Below are 16660 nucleotides of genomic sequence, written 5' to 3' on the forward strand. Positions count from 1 at the left end.
TTTTGCCTCCATGTGTCTGTATACTATGTGCATACCCACTGACTACTGAGGAGTTGTGAGCTACCATGAGTGCTGGGAATCAAACCTAGGTCCTCTGGAAGAGCCCAAGTGCTCTTAAGAGTCCATCCGTTCTTCAAAGTACATACTCAATTTTTAGACAGAACCCAAATATTTACCATGTGTAGGGGATGGTGGCCGCACTATGATCAAACTGCCTTCCCTAACTGCTCTGTACTTCAGTCTGCAGGGGATAAGAAATTAAGTCTAAAGTAGTGGTTCTCAACCTGTAGGTCATGACCTCTTTGGGGGTCAAATGAGCCTTTCACAGGGGTTGCTTAAGACCATCGGAAAACAGGTATTTCCATCACAATTCACAACAGCAGCAAAATTACAGTTATAAAGTAGCAACAAAAATAATTTTATGGTTAGGGGTCACCACAACATGAGGAACTGTATTAAGAAGGTCGAGAACCACTGGTCTAAAGCATGGTAGCTTCTCCAGGTAGAACATGGGCAGGCCCTAGGGAACATGGCAAAGGACTCCACTTCCTGACTTGGGTGGGAGCAGGCTGGGTTAACTATAGAGGAAGATGACTCTAAATAATAGTGAGGGAAACTGGGATTCGGCCTGATTAGAATGATGGACAGAGGGGAGCCTGAGTCTTCAGAACCCTGCAAGGTCAGGCAGCCGGACAGGGTAACAGGTGAGTAGAGGGCAGACCAGAGCCTTGAAAGCCACATTAAACTACGCTAAGCAGCTGAGGTGACAGAGGATCACAGAACGGAGCAGCCAGCCTCTTCATAGAGATGACCAAGAAAGAAGCCCCACAACCAGGGAGGGTAGGCAAAGCTTAACCAGAAATGGAACCCCTGGAGACACCAGGACAAACAGCGCAAAGCCTCGCAAAGCCTCAAGCATAAAGGACGGCAGAAGAGCTTTGGCTAGATGACGACTCGGGGATTAAGTCTCATTTGCCTGGGGAAGAGCACTTAGCCAGAAGTTGAGTCTTTTTTTTTTGGTTTTTCGAGACAGGGTTTCTCTGTGTAGCTTTGCGCCTGTCCTGGAACTCACTTGGTAGCCCAGGCTGGCCTTGAACTCACAGAGATCCGCCTGCCTCTGCCTCCCGAGTGCTGGGATTAAAGGCGTGCGCCACCACCGCCCGGCCAGGAGTCTTACAAATAGGGCAGCATGCCCAGCAGACTTGGTATGCCCAGGCATGGAAGAGTGCATCTTGGGAACTTGTCTCTTACAGGCAGACAAGCATGTGCACTGGGCTTTTATTGTTTCCTTGGCAACCAAATACACCTGTGCTCTCTCTGAGAGGCTGCAGAAGGAGAACAGACTGGGGGGATCTCTGTCCCTGGCCCTTGTGTATGAAAGGAAGGCAGAAATCCCTGAAAATCCAAATGATCTTCCTGTAGAAATAAGAGAGGGGCTTGAGTCTGTGGTCAAGGCTTCCATCCCCCTTTCCAAAATCTCTGAAGTCATTTGGCTCACATTCTTTGCCCTTCTCTCACGTTGCATCCCAGGCCAGGAACCTTGCCTACTTATTTGACAGGAGACAAGGAAGGACCCAGTGGATCCTATTCAAGATCCATATTCCCCAAAGGAGTTAAACACCTAAGAAGAAATTAAATAGATCCAATCATGTCCATTTATTGACTAAACCAATCCTGGGTAAAGAGAAAACTAGCTTCTGGGCAAGTGTGGGGAGGGGGTCACTTGTAAAACTCATGTTCCTGCTCATCTTTCTTGATCACGGTCTTGTAGGCTTTCTCGAAGTCCTTGGCCAGGACAATGTAGCGGTTCTCCCGGACAGCCAACATTCCACTCTAGGAAGGGATGGGAATAAAAACTGTACTCCAAGTTCCACCCTCCCCACCCCTCGGCCCCATGACAGCGATGGAAGAGACAGGCCCAAGAACCCAGCGGGGCACGAGGGGAGGACAGACTGCAGAAAAGAAGAGCAGAGAAGGGAGACATCTTTAAGCACCCCTGCTCAGATCAGAGAGAATCTTGCTCACCTCCTGACAGATGGAGTTGATATCAGCTCCTGAAATCTTATCTGGCCGGGCCACATCTGCAGCAGCTGAGTTAAAGAAACCTTTCTTCACATGAGGGGGTCAGTTCTTGGAAACGGATGTTTATCCCGGTCACGCCCCCTCTTCTGGACCTTCCCCTGTACTCCCCAAAAGGTGGTGATTGTGATAAGGACCCACTTTCTGCTGGGTCCCCTCTCTCACTTCTGAAGGATACAGTCTTCCAGGTCTACCTCCTCAGAGAGGTTCATCTTGCTGGTGATGGTGGAGAAAATCAACCTCTTCTGGCGACGGTCAGGGAGTGGGAATTCAATTTTGCGGTCCAGGCGTCCTGGCCGAAGCAGAGCTGGATCCAAGGTGTCTGCTCTGTTTGTGGCCATGATTACCTGGCATGGGGAGGGACCGGCTCAGACTTCTGCCACCCCTACATCCTCTCTTTCTGTCATGACATCTGGCCCTCTTCAGACAGTCCCTATCTTTCCCCAGTCCCTACACCATACCACCCCTTGCCAATCCATACCACCCCTTGCCAATCCATACCACCCCTTGCCAATCCTGAACCCTAAACCTTCACATTGACGTTTTGGTCAAATCCATCCATTTGATTTAGCAGCTCCAGCAGGATCCTCTGAACCTCCCTGTCAGCTGAGAGTAAGAGACATGGTCAGTCCAGGACACGTCCTTTGACAAGCCTGCACAAGATCCAGGTTGTCTGGGCACCACTCACCTCCTGTCTGAGCATCAAATCTCTTGGTGGCAATGGCATCAATTTCATCTATGAAGATGATGGCAGGTGCATTCTCCTTGGCCAGGCGGAACACATCCCGGACCATTCGGGGGCCCTCACCCAGGTACTTCTGTACAAACTCTGAGCCCACCACACGGATAAATGCAGCTGAGGGCAGAATGACTTGGTTAGAATGGGAACCATGCTCCTTTGGGGTCCCTGTGCTTTAACTGACCCTGGGAATTTCTGAAGATGTCTTTTTTTTTTTTTTTTTTAAATAACTACCCCTAGTAGCTGGGTAAGGCACACCGTTGGGTCTCCACACCCAGTCACTGCTCTTGCCTCACAGTGACGGAGAAGCCCCAATCATAAACCCTGCACATACATGTCATTTTGGGGACTTTTTAGAAGAATCAGAATGTTAAGCACAAAACAAAAACTAAAAACCCCAAATTCCAGAATGCATGCAAAATCAGTTGACAAAACAGAAAAGTCCATAGAATAAGAAATTAGGGGGAAAAAAAAAAAGAAAAAGAAAAGAAATTAGACTGTCTGGCCAAGAGTGCTAAGTTCATGTTTGCTCTATGAACCATACTTGTTTGTTTTGAGGAAGGATTTTGATACACGGCCCGCCCTTGCCTAGAATTAGAAATTCTCCTGTTGCAAGCTCTGCAATGTTGTGGAATATTTAACGATGCACAGATGTATTGCATTCTTTTACGTTGCATTTTTTAATCTGCAAAGCTGTGTTACTGAGCCTAAAACACCTGATTGGTCTGAACCAATTAGCTAGGCAGGAGAGAGAAATAGGCGGGGCTGCCAGGCAGGGAGAATAAATAGAAGGAGAAATCTAGGCTTGAGAGAAGTGGGAAGAGTGAGAAAAAGGAGGACAGGAGGACACCAGGGGCCAGCTACCCAGTCACACAGTCAGCCATGGAGTAAGAAGGAAAGAAAGATATATAGAATAAAGAAAGGTAAAAAACCCAAAGGTAAAATGTAGTTAAAGAGAAATAGGATAAGCTAAGTTAGAAAAGCTGGTTAGAAACAAGCCAAGTTAAAATTGGGCATTCATAAGTAAGATTTAGTCTCCGTGTACATATTTGGGAGCTGGGTGGCGGGTCCCCAAAGAGTAAAAAAGTGTAGTTGGTTAACTACACTGCAATGTTAACTACACTACATGTGTGCCTAACTCTGAGTCACTTTTTCACATCCCTGGAAGAATCCAAGGCCCTAAGTCCATCTTCTCATTTGATTGACAGCCAGCAGCAAGGCTGAATCAGGCTTGTTCTGGGCCTTCCCTCTGGACTTGTTTCCTATTAAGTGGGCGGCTGCATGCCGTGTGGAACACACTCCTGGGACTCTCCTTCCTGCCACCAGAGCAGGGAGACACAATCCATATACACAGGCCAAGCAGGAACTGGGCACGCCTGCAGACTGGTGGCCTGACATGCCCTCAGACCCAGACTTCACATTTGGCTGAAGGTATGAAAAAGTGCCCACTTTCCCTCATCACCTTGGGGCTCACCTCGTACCTTAACCTCAGGGCTGCTCCTAGACACACCTTCCTTGCTTTGTGCCCACAAGAAACCCCATCTCTGGAGCTGACTTCTATGACGGGCTCACCCAGTCTCCTGTCCATCTTTTAGACTGTTCAGCCTCTGCTTCCTCCCACCCACCCTGGACCAGTCTCCCGCTGAGTTGCTCACTCTTGGCAGTTAGTCGCCATCACAGCAAGCAGATGAAACCCTGTCTCAACCAGGACTTTCCCACTGCTCCACCCCTGCACCCTCTTCCAGTGACAGAGCCTTCTCCAGATGCACTCCGAACAGAAGAGGCCCTCAACTTCTGTCCGCTCTTGGCCAAGGTCACCTGTCTAGATGGAAACTTGGGTAGAACAAGGACACTAGTGGGCTGCTGGTAAATGTCAAAGATGTCTAGTCTCCAGTTCAGAGTACCTTAGCAATGTCAACTTCCTGCTTTCCGTAACTTCTGTGACATGTTACAGGGGCCATGAAGTAATACGGAGGAATCTGGGTGAGGGGTACATTGGAACTTTCTAAAATCACTTTCTCAGGAAATACTTAAAAGATGTTTTAAGGCAGCAGATTTCCTGAATTCCAAATATAACACAAAGCTTTATAATTTTATTATCACCTTCACAAATAGCCAGCCATCCTCTGTATCATTTGTCTGGCTTACACATTCCTGTATCTCACTGAGCTCCAGGAATTGATGCGTATCAAGAGCCTGCAGCTTGGGGTCAGGTCTCAGCATCAAATCCTAGCACCACAGCTAGTCAGCTGGTGACCCCGAACAAGTGATAAACCTGCGTTCTCATGTGAGGCATTTCTTTTTCTCCACGGCTTTGCCGGTCAGGACGACAGGCAATGCCCGCTCCAGTGCCATCGCCACACAAACAAATGCCACCAAGGAAGGCATTTGGAGGAAGACCAGAGAAAAGGACAGATGGCGCCACCACACATTCTCATCAACCTGCCCTGGGTCTTTAACTCAGAACTGCTTTAAACTCCACAGTGAGAGTTTAAATCTTCCACTGTCCTCTAGCACCCCCTCTACCTGCCTTTCGGCTGTCAGAAGACCTCACCTAAGCTCACCACAGACAGCAGTGAGCCCTCCTCCCATGACTGCTCCTGCTCCGCTTCCAGTCCTCCTTGCCAGGACATTATCCTCCCTCACCCTCTCCACCCTCCTGACCCTCCATCTAAGCCCCACCCCCCACCTCTGCAGGGCTCTCTTCCCACCCATCACCTCTCTTCGTGCTTGTATCACATGTTTCCAACCAACTAGCTCCTTCCCAAGGCAATTACAATACAGTAAAATCTTCCCTATCTGTTTTTGTTGTTGTTGGAGTCTCTGTCCTATTCTGGCCTTGAACTCAGAGATCTGCCTGCCTCTGCCTCCTGAGTGCTGAGATTAAAGGCGTGGGCTACCACAGCCCTTCCTACCTTAAACCATCAACATCGACCCTTTCCAACTATCTCCCCACCCCCACTTGCCCTTGAGGACACTGATCCCAGGAATAGACACTTGCTTGTTTGAGTATCTCAGGAATTAGTTACCTGGCACATGGCAGACACTCAGCAGTATCCAGTGTATTCCAATGCCAATTTCTGAAAGCTATATGCACAACTTCCCAAGAAGAGTAGAACATTACAGACATCTAGCTAAAGAACATTACAGACGTCTGCCTAAAGAACATTATAGACGTCTAGCTAAAGAACATTATAGACGTCTAGCTAAAGAACATTACAGACATCTAGCTAAAGAACATTACAGACATCTGCCTAAAGAACATTACAGACGTCTGCCTAAAGAACATTATAGACGTCTAGCTAAAGAACATTACAGACGTCTAGCTAAAGAACATTACAGACGTCTGCCTAAAGAACATTACAGACGTCTAGCTAAAGAACATTACAGACATCTGCCTAAAGAACATTACAGACGTCTGCCTAAAGAACATTACAGACGTCTAGCTAAAGAACATTACAGACGTCTAGCTAAAGAACATTACAGACGTCTGCCTAAAGAACATTATAGACGTCTAGCTAAAGAACATTACAGACGTCTAGCTAAAGAACATTACAGACATCTGCCTAAAGAACATTATAGACGTCTGCCTAAAGAACATTACAGACATCTGCCTAAAGAACATTATAGACGTCTAGCTAAAGAACATTACAGACGTCTAGCTAACACTGTGGTTGTATTTACCACTGCTATTACCATTTTTATCTCACCTTTCCAAACCCAGGCTTACACTCACAGAAACAACTAGAGAGGACATGCATCGATGAATCCAAATCTCCACTGACAGCCCAAATCAAAGTGGGACAGTGCATCCATGTTTTAGAGTTCTAGCTGAATGTTCCCTGGTCATGAAATCTCATGTGTCCCATAGCAAATCCACTGCTCCTCTACCCCAGTTCACCTCTCTATCCTGTCAAAGTCAACAACAACTCCAGGATAGCCTAAGCCAGGACTGAGAAGTGCTCTTGAGTTACCTCTCGCCAATTACACCTACTTCATTAGCAAATCTCAACGCTGCCACCCCTTCACTATCCATCCCTAAGCACACAGCATGAGGCTAATAATAGGGGTCTCTAAACCAAGTCTTCTGATTGGCTGTTGGATTTTAGACTAAAAATACTTTAGTCTATTTATAATCAGGCACCTCACGATCTCTTCAGCTTCACCCCCTATGTGCTGCCAAACACAGCCCCTACTCCGCCAGTCACGCAGCAGGAAAACCCAAAAGCTCGGCTTTGCACTAGTGGGATCTATAGTCTCCCCGTGATGTCTCTAAGGCCTCCACCGCTGGGCCTTTGCACACATTACTGTGTCTGACCTAAGTTCCCTCTTCCACTCTCTGTGCCCGACACATCCTCCTCACATCTGCTTCCTCTGGGAACTTCTCCTGAGGGGCCCATGCAGGATGGACAGCACATCCAGGACACCCTCCTGTCCACCCTGCTTCCAGAGTGGTCTGTGGACTGTACTCTCTCTAATCACTTACCCCCTTGGCTTCGGCTCAGCATTTGCGGTTATAAGCACTGAGTCTGAACCCACCATAAGAAATACACTGTATTATTTTACCGACTCCTCGCAATCACCCTCCGCAATCACCCTCCGGAATGAGGGTGTTTTTGTTTTTTTGTTTGTTTGTTTTTTTGTTTTGAACAAGGTCTTGCTGGGTAGCCCAGGACAGTCTCAAATTCTTATCTTACTGCCTCAGTCTCTGAGTCAGAATTAAGCATATTTGCCAGCATTTCTAGATAAGACTTTTTTTTTTTCTTTTCAATTTGCCCTTATTGAACACACAGGGTCTCACTATTTAGCATTGGCAGCCAGGGCTGCCTATATGGACCAGGCTGGCCTTGAATGCACAGTAACCCACCTGCTTCTACCTCCTGGGTGCTGAGATTAAAGGCGTGTGATACCACACCTCACTGGTTTTTAATTTTGAGAAAACTGAGGAACAATGAGGTGAAATCACCTGCCCAGACTGTACAGCAGACAAGAGACCCCCCCACCTGTCCCCAGAGCCTATATTACAGGTACTGTGCTATGCCATTTCCCACGAAACCCGAGGAAGCAGGAGGCAAGGTGAGGAGTCCAGGGCACATGACAGCACCGGGGAGGCAACGAGGGGCTCACCTGTCGTGTGATGTGCCACAGCCTTTGCCAACATTGTCTTTCCGCAGCCAGGTGGGCCATACATGAGGACACCCCGGGGAGGGTCGATGCCGATCTGAGGGAGGTGGGAAAGGATGAGCCAGGAATCCTGTCACCAACCCCAGGCCCAGCGAGGCCTCTCCCTGCCCTCACCTGCTTGTAGAGCTCGAAGTGTGTGAGCGGGAGCTCCACGGCCTCCCGCACCTCCTGTTTCTGGATGTCCATGCCTCCGATATCTGCATACATCACATCTGGCTTCTGGTCTGCTGGGAGAGTAGAGCTGCAGCTTCCAGTTTGGCCCACAGGGTCCCCTTGGGACTCCCAGGGCCCTGGGTGCCCCCCTCACCTGAGGTGAGCATCATGATGCTGCTGTCGGCCTCAGGAGGCAGCACATCCACCAGCGCATTGCTGTGTTTGTGCAGGGCCACTGAGGCATTGGGCTTGAGCAGTTCCCGATCAATGGTACTGAGGATGCGCACATAATAGTTGGAGCCTGTGGAAAGGAAGGAAAAAGAGAATGAAAAGGGGCAGAGACGTGACATTGTTCCTTCCCCAATTCCCTTTACACCACAGGTGGCACTTTCTAAGTTTTCACATCTGGACCCTCTGGGCCTCCAGTTTTGCCTCCTCCAATCCACCCCATGCTCACACTTATGAGTTCCTTGTCTGTCTACAGCCCTGATTCTCTCTTGCGGTCCAGCTTTGGTGACCATACGCCATCTTCTGGATGTCCCTGGGTATCGTTCAATGTGTCCCAACACAATCCTGCTATTTTTCTCTAAACTGTGCTATTTCTCCTGGATCCGTCTCAAGGACACCCATTGTTCTTGAGTTCCCAGTCAGAGGAATAAACCTCATATTGGACCCTTCTCTCCATCCTTTCAGAGCCCCCACTCACTGTGACTTTCCACACAACCTCCCAATCTATTCAACCAGCCCCTCCTTTGGTATCACCTATTCTACAACCATAGCGATATTCTGTCTAAGTCTCTGCATGAATCCCTGGTTAGCGGCCTCCATCCCTCTTCTCCAATTTACTCCCTACAGTTACACTAGTAATGCACAGCAAAACATGAAGCTAGACATCTCCCAAAACAACCTCAACTTCCCTCACTGTCTCCCTGCAAACCCACCCCTCCAACCACACTATCTCAGGGGGCCTCCACCGTCTGCAGTCCTCATCCTGGACATCGTTCTCCCCGTGCTTCCTCATAGCCCATCTGTCCAAGCCCAAGTGATCATACACCTCTATCTAGAACCTTTCTAAGCATATGGCTCAGTCCGGAGCAGCAGTGGCCAGAAGCAGGCAGGTGTAAGGGCAGGGCCTGGATTTCTGTTCATCGACAGCAGTTACTGTATGCTGAGCCCAAACCAGAGCCCCAAGTTTTAACCTGCTGCCAGTGTTTTCAAACTGCAGCTCCTAACCCAGCAGTGGTGGTGAAATAAACTCAGCGGGTCATGACCATAAGCTCGTTTAAGTCAAACAGACTACAACAGAAACATCAGCGGTACACCACATACAGGGTAAATAATCATGTTGGACTTTTTTTTTTTTAGAAACAGGGTCTCTCTATGTGTAGTTCTGGAATGCACTATGTGGACCAGGCAGGCCTCAAACTCACAGAGATCTTCCTGTCCCTGCCTTCTCAGTGCTGAGATTAAAGGTGCACACCATTACCTGGCTAGTGAAACTTTTATATATATGCATACATGAATTGAGAGGCGGAAAGAGCCATTCAGGAAATAAAATACATATCTTCTTTTGGATTAGTCAATCCTCTGGCCATTTCATCACCCTGCCTTGCTATTCTTAGGACGTGACAATTCCCAGTTCCTGGCCTACAGAAGAATCAGGTGTTGGACAGACAGAAGAACCAGTGAGGCGCCCCCAACCTGCCCGACCACTCACCTGTGGTAGAGCCCACGATGGCTGTGTTCTGATCCACAGCCTCCAGAAACTGACCAATGACCAATGGGATGCTCTGGATTCGCTTCACTTCCTCCTGGGCATGGAGGAATTCTTTCTTCAGATTCTTCTGCTCATCTTTGATATACTCCTCCTGGACCTCCAGGAACTCCAGCTCCTGCTGCAGCTTCTGTAAGCAGAGCAAAGGGCTGTCTGTAGGCCTTGCTGTACCAGACTGGAAGGTGGGGGCAGTCTGTGATGGGGGCCCTACGAGGGTCCAGGTCAGGGCTGACCATACCTTGTAGCGACTGTACAGGTCCTCCAAGTCCTCGGGTTCAGGCCCCAGAAAGGACAGGCCAGTCTGGGGCCGAGACACAGACAGTGCTGGGATCTCATCCTATAGATGAAAAGGACAACTTGGTGTTGGAAGTAGAGAATCATCTCATGAAATCAACTACAGTACTTTCTTCCCATTTCACCAAGTCACTCAGCCTCCAGCACCTGACCTAACTCGAGTTCTCTAAATGAATACAGGAACTGCTCAATCCCCATTGTAGGTTTCTCCTATCAGGCCCCTTAAACTGTTTATGTCAACATCTCCCATCTGCTATTATGATGCCCCCTAACTAGGATGCAAATGTTACAGCAAACTCCGATATCAGTTCCCAGCATCCTGGTCCCCTCAGGAGGTTCACATGGTTTTTAAGGTCAGAGCACATTCAGAGTTTCATTACTCAGTTTCCCCGGCAAAGCTTTCATGTCAGGCTCCCAACTCACATTAAGGCCAAAGGTCACTCAGCCAAGCCACAAATAATACTTAACATAACGCCTCCCCGTCCAAGCCCCAACTACAGTCAGTCCACTAGCCACTTGGCCACGGATATACCTAGGCCACAGGGTCCCACTACATCATTCTCCACCTGGTCCAACCCCCAAACCGAAAAGCTACTAAGCACAGCTATCCAGGCCTCGAAATCGCTCGGTCTTAAAGAGTCTTTAAGTTTAACGCCACTTTCCTCTGCCGCTCTGCTAGTTTGAGCTCTGCCGCCCTCCTGATAACACGGCCACCCAGCCAGGCCTCGGGACCACTCAAAGCTCTACCCCGAGGCCTCTGAAACCACCCAGTCCCGACCTGGGTTCCTGGAGTTCACTCAGCACGCCACTTAGGCCTAGCTCGCGCAAAGAAACCCAGATTCCCACCGCACCTGAACCTTCTCCACCAAAATGCCTATCTCCTCCATAGTGACCAAGCCGGCCTCCGTGCAGCCCGGCTAGTCACGGCTTCCGCTGACGCCAACGGAAGTCCTTCGCATAGAGCATCTTGGGAAACGTAGTTTAAGGTATGGCCGAGGGCGGACAGGATGGGCGGGAATCGCAGGAAGGGCGGGAAAGACTGGGTCCTGGGCTCCGCCCCTAAGTCGTGCGCCCGTGCTTTGCGCGGGCCCGCGAGGTGGTTTGCGCGTGCGCAGCAGCTCTCATTCGGCGCCGTCTTGCTCCGCGGCGGCTCGCGCGTCGTGGGGATTTTTCTCCAGTAGGCGGCGCGGCCGCGTTGCTCTTGAAGACAGTCTCCAGAGATTTGTTAGAGGGCATTCTCAAGATTCAGCTGAGTTACGAGACCTGAGTTCGGTTCTACAGAGGAATCTCTTCTGACAGTCCTCCGGCCGCCACCGGCAGGGAGAAGCAAAGGCCACAGAACGGCGAGGAGCCAATCAGATCGCACCAAAGCTGGAGAAAATGAGGCAGCTGCGGGTGCTTTAGAGCACTGCCAGGTCCTGTCGAATCTTTTCCTCTTCTCTTTCTTCTTCACTGGGGGTGGGGGTGGGGGTGGAGGTGGGCGGAGAGATGGCTCAGCGCTGAAGAGCACTTGATGCTCTTCTAGAAGACCCGAGTTCGGGTCTCAGCGTAGACGTGGGGCCGCTCCCCAGCGTAGGTAACTGACTCCTTTGGCTTCTGCGGGCACCTGCTCTCAAGCGCACATCCCCACTTGCAGATACACACACCTACACGTAAGTAAAAGTAATATAAATAAATCTTTTTTGAAAGGATTTTATTGATAATTGTGTGTGTGTGTGTGTGTGTGTGTGTGTGTGTGTGTGTGTGTGTGTTAGAGCGTGAGTTTGTGCACATGGATGCAGTACAACGGAGGCCAGAAGAGGGCGTAGGAGTCTGTGGCACTGGAGTTACAGGCTGAGTGAGTCATCTCTCCAGCCTCCTGTTGAATTATTATTATTGTTGTTGTTGTTGTTATTGTTATTTCCCTCCCAGGTGCTGGTAATGGAGCTTGGGGCCTTTGATGTGCTAAGCGAGCCCAGCTAAAATTCTTGGTATGTACTATGTTCTCTTTTACAGAGAAGGAAAGAGGTGTCAAGCCCTAAAGTCACTTGAGGAACAGGCAGAGATGGCAAAGCATGGTTGGAACCTAGATCTGTCTGTGCTCCTGGTACAGGGACATACACTACCACACTTCACAACAGCTACAGTGTTTGTTAAGTAAACTTTTTATTAGAGTAGAAATAAGCAAAAGTCTGCACAAACTGTAGAGAACGATCTATGATAGCTGTGATACTGGCTAGCAGGTGGGTTCCTTTCCTCCGTCAGTTGAAGAATTAAAAAGCAGGAAAAGAGTTCCACACAAAGTAAAAGTCAAGTTTATTGGCAAGCAATGCAGATACGGAGGGAGGGCGACCTCTGACCGTTAAGGGAGGTTGGGGTTTTATTTGGGTTTACGGTGTCCCACCTGGTGACTGCCGCTCCTTTCTTCCATTGAGCTAATGATGTTTATGTGTCCCTTCGGTAAGCAGGCCTTTGTCTTGGTCTACGAGCACGGAAATAACTGAATTGTTGATTGGCTAAGGTAAGAGTGGGCACCCCAGTGTTCTCTCCTTTTTGTGGTGTAACAGGTATGGAGAGGCCCACAATATATGGGGGAAAGTGGTATATGTTTCAGAGAAATGGAAACTTACTGCTGGGTGCAAACCCTACCAAGAATTGGAAACTCTATTTTTGGAGGGGAAAAAAATTAAAAACTATTGGGCCCAGGGCCTTATCCTGTTTTTCAGTCCATATATGTGGGTGTATATAAATAGCTATATATGTATATATATCAAAAGAAAAATAGCAAATAGCAGATAATGAAACATCATCAAATTGTGAGTTTATAACATTCAGCGGAGATGACTAGAGATGCCCCATCAAGGCAGCTGGAATCCCCACTGGAAAGCCCCGGGTGGGGCAGAGTATCCTCTTGGTGGAGGCTTCCAAGAAGAACAAACGCATACAGATAACATCATCAGATTGGGCACTTACAGTCAGTCATCCATCAAAAATGATTCGGGAAGCCCCGTTGAGGCAGCCAGGCTCACTTGGCTGGAACAGAGTACCCTCTCAGGCGAGGCTTCCAAGGAAAAGAACAAATGCTTGCAGCAGGTAGATAACATCAAAGCTGGTGCCTCCAGTCGCCTGGCAGAAACCACCTCTGCTTGGCTGAGAGTTCCAGCTGGGTAGGGGACTCTCACCACGGCTGAGCTTGGGCTCCCGTTTCCCACTTCAGCCATTTTTATACCACTGGGTAAACAGCGGCAGCCTCTGGTGCAAGTGTGTGCCTTCCCGCCGTGCACAAGGACACAAGGGTTTGCTGCTGCTGTTGCTTTACATTTTTTATTCTGGGGGTGGGATGCCCATACTAGAACTTGCAGATCAGTTCTTGCCTCCTGCCATCTAAGTCCTGGAAATCAAACTCGGCCAAGCACCTTTACCCACTAAGCCACTTCACTGGCCCACACACATTGTGTTTATAATTTTATTTTTATTTATGTGTATGTGTGTGCACCATGTGCACATAGAAGCCCTTGGAGGTCAGAAGAGGCGATGGAAACCCTGGAACTAGAGTTGCAGGCAGTTGTGAATCACTGAGTGGTGCCAGGAATTGAACCCAGGTCCTCTGAAAGAGCAGAAAGTGCTCTTAACCACTGAGTCATCTCTCCAGTCCCCCTCCTGGACACAGTGGTTGTAAGCACACTTAGCTTCTTGCTGTTTTCCTTTCTCCTAGTTATAGAGTTAGAGGGATCAGCCTTCCCTCAGACAGGGCTTTGCGGAAGACAGATTGAGACAAACATGTTTGGGTCTGGAATGGAGGGCCCACTCCACTTGTGGGTCCACTTAATGCGCTCCCATAGCACATGACAGTTCACCAATACAATGCACACTGCACTGCAGAGCTGTTACCCAGATCGATCAACCAAACACAACGCTCCCAGGGCACCCCATACTCCCTTTGCGCCCAGTAAAAGGATTCACTCATACTGACAAAGATGTCATTGAATTTGAATTTTGAATTTTCTCCAGACCTGTACAGTATAGTGTGTTTACCTTTTTATAAACTTATCATTATATTGGTAAGATTCTGTTATGTGTAAAAAATAGTTTTCATTTTTGAATGATTTCCACTGGGGAATATCCAAATATGTTTCTTTCAGTAAACATATACATTTATTTGGGGACTATACCCAAGAGTGGAATTGGTGGCTGAGGGAATGGCTCAGTCAGTAAAACACAAGCATGAAGACCTAAGTTTGTTCCTCGGAACCCATGTACTCCCTGTGCTGAGGAGATGGAGAAGGGAGAATTCTAGCTCCTGTGTAGCCTAATTAGTGCACCCAGGCTGATAAGAGACTTAAAGGAGGCAGATGGCATTCCTGAGGATGACACCAGGGTTGTCCTTCAGCCTCCCCATGACCATGCACCATGAACATGTTCACAGACATGGAAATGAGCTTTTGTAACTGAGCGGAATTGGAGGCCATAGGGGCAAAGTGTAGCTGGAGAGTTTTTTCTCCGGGTCCCGCCAAGTCACAGCAGTCCCGTAGCCCACTTGTAAAATAAACATAAAGACGCTTATATTATTTAAACTGCTTGGCCATTAGCTCAGGCCTATCATTGTCTAGCTCTTACTCTTATGTTCAGCCCATTTCTATTAATCTATACTTTGCCACGTGGCTCGTGGCTTACCGGCATCTTCATGTGCTGTTTGTCATGGCGGTAGCTAGCAGTGTCTCTCTGCCTCAGCCTTCCACTTCCCAGAATTCTCCACTCTTTGTCCCGCCTATACTTCCCGCCAGCTACTGACCAATCAGCATTTTATTTATACAGACTGATATCCACAGCACTGCCACAGCAAAGAATATGTTTAGCTTAGTTGCCATACCAGGAACCAGTTTGTACACATTGACCAGAATATTTTCCTACCCAGCATGCATATTGGGGATTGTTACACCAAACACTGTATGCTTACTTTCGGCCAGACAAATTCCAACCCATGATCTGCTGATTTCATCAACATTTACAGATGAGAAAACTAGAGTGCAGTGAGAATCACTTCTGCTGTTCACAGAGAGAACCAATATGTAGCAGGCTTTCTTTGGGCTGCCAACCAGCTCCCAAACCTTGACACAGAGACTTAATATTAGTTATGAATGCTTGGCCTTATCTTATGCTTGTTCCACTAGCTCTTATAACTTAATTTAACCTATTTCTCCTCATGTACATTTTGCCTCAGCCCCTTTTACCTTTCTTTCATTCTGTATGTCCTACTCTGTGTCTGTCTGTCTGGCAGCTGCCTGCCTGGCTGACCCCGGGTGTCTCCCTCTCTACCTCGTGTTCTCTCTCAAGCCTAGATTCTTCCTCCTTATTCTTTCTGTCTGCCAGCCCCGCCTATCCCTCTACTGCCTAGCTGTTGACCATTCAGCTTTTTATTAGACCAATCAGGAGCCTTAGGCAGGCAAGGTAAAACAGTAACACATCTCTACATAATTAAACAAATGCAGCATAAACAAATGCAACACATCTCTACATAGTTAAACAAATGTAGCATAAACAAATGCAACACACCTTTACATAGTTAAATATTCCACAACACCAGTGGTTCCTGCTCAGTGCCAGCTCTATGCTCAGAAACTCAGAGTTTAGTCACACCTGGCCCAGCCTCTCTGTTTACAGTCCAAACATTTTTAATTTTCCTCAAAGGGAAAACAACAAGAAAAGAATGGACAACTTTTTAATTCTACCTTTCACCTTATATCTACTAGACATTCCATAACCTTACATCTTAAAATCTATGACTTCAAATCCATGATCCGCCCTTTGTTTCTAGTCACTCCAGTTTCCAAGCACTATGCCCAGTTCTGTGTGGTCCTTGACCAGCACTGTTGTGGCATATCCACCAGAGAAGACTGTTTGGATATGAGTTTAAGCCAATAAAGTCTTTACACTGGGTGTTTAAGATCTCAGTGTAGCACTGGACCTTTCTCAGGGTGAGCTTCTAAGCACAAAGCCATATCCTGGTTGACATACTTCAGTTAACAAGAAGAGTTAGCCAGAAGCAGAACTCAGAGCCCCAAAAGCAGGGTTAGTACATTTAGAGACTTTCCCAGAGCCATGGACTTTGATGGATTAGGTCTAGGTTTTTGTTGGCTGGTGGTACTGTCTGTGTGCTGAGTTTTACAGCCTGAATGGCACTTCCATCATGGAGTCAGTTGTGTTAACTCATTTTCTTATCTTCCACAGCAGCCTTAGAAAGTTGATGGCAGAAATAAGAAGTAGTTGTGCAATTTGTTTCAGTTTTGGTTTTTGAGATCACTCTCTATAGCTGTTGACTGGCTTGGAACTCACTCTTCAGACCAGGCTGGCCTCGAACTCAGAGATCCACCTGCCTCTGTCTCCTGAGTGCTGAGGTTAAAGGTGTGCATCACCACACTGGCTACACTAATGATTCTTAAGTGCTTTGTGCATACCTT

General features: G+C 48.1%; 2 protein-coding genes across 8 annotated transcripts in view; one reads left to right on the forward strand and one right to left on the reverse strand.

The window, feature by feature from the left end:
* Nucleotides 1-1632: 1632 nt before the first annotated feature.
* On the reverse strand, nt 1633-11205 carry Psmc4 (proteasome 26S subunit, ATPase 4). The gene is made up of 11 exons (XM_052762072.1): nt 11075-11205; nt 10168-10266; nt 9873-10059; nt 8310-8456; nt 8117-8226; nt 7946-8039; nt 2768-2935; nt 2609-2685; nt 2258-2426; nt 2026-2081; nt 1633-1833 (listed from the first exon to the last, which is right to left on the reverse strand). The coding sequence occupies exons 1-11, from the start codon at nt 11108-11110 to the stop codon at nt 1720-1722; spliced, it is 1257 nt and encodes a 418-aa protein (XP_052618032.1). The 5' UTR covers nt 11111-11205; the 3' UTR covers nt 1633-1719.
* A 96-nt stretch (nt 11206-11301) lies between these two features.
* The window catches only part of LOC128125084 (IgGFc-binding protein-like), a 52193-nt gene continuing 46834 nt past the window's right edge, over nt 11302-16660 (forward strand). For 4 of the 7 annotated variants that reach the window (XM_052762064.1, XM_052762070.1, XM_052762067.1 and 1 more), the window contains exons 1-3: nt 11302-11638; nt 11749-11875; nt 12135-16604. The gene's annotated coding sequence lies outside the window, so the exon portion shown is untranslated. The remainder of the gene's footprint in view (nt 11639-11748; nt 11876-12134; nt 16605-16660) is intronic. The other 3 variants (XM_052762066.1, XM_052762065.1, XM_052762068.1) reach the window with 3 other exon arrangements.

This window comes from Peromyscus californicus, unplaced genomic scaffold (genome assembly GCF_007827085.1).
Source record: "Peromyscus californicus insignis strain IS unplaced genomic scaffold, ASM782708v3 Scaffold_4__1_contigs__length_199733344, whole genome shotgun sequence".
In the NCBI taxonomy this organism is placed as follows: Eukaryota; Metazoa; Chordata; class Mammalia; order Rodentia; family Cricetidae; genus Peromyscus; species Peromyscus californicus.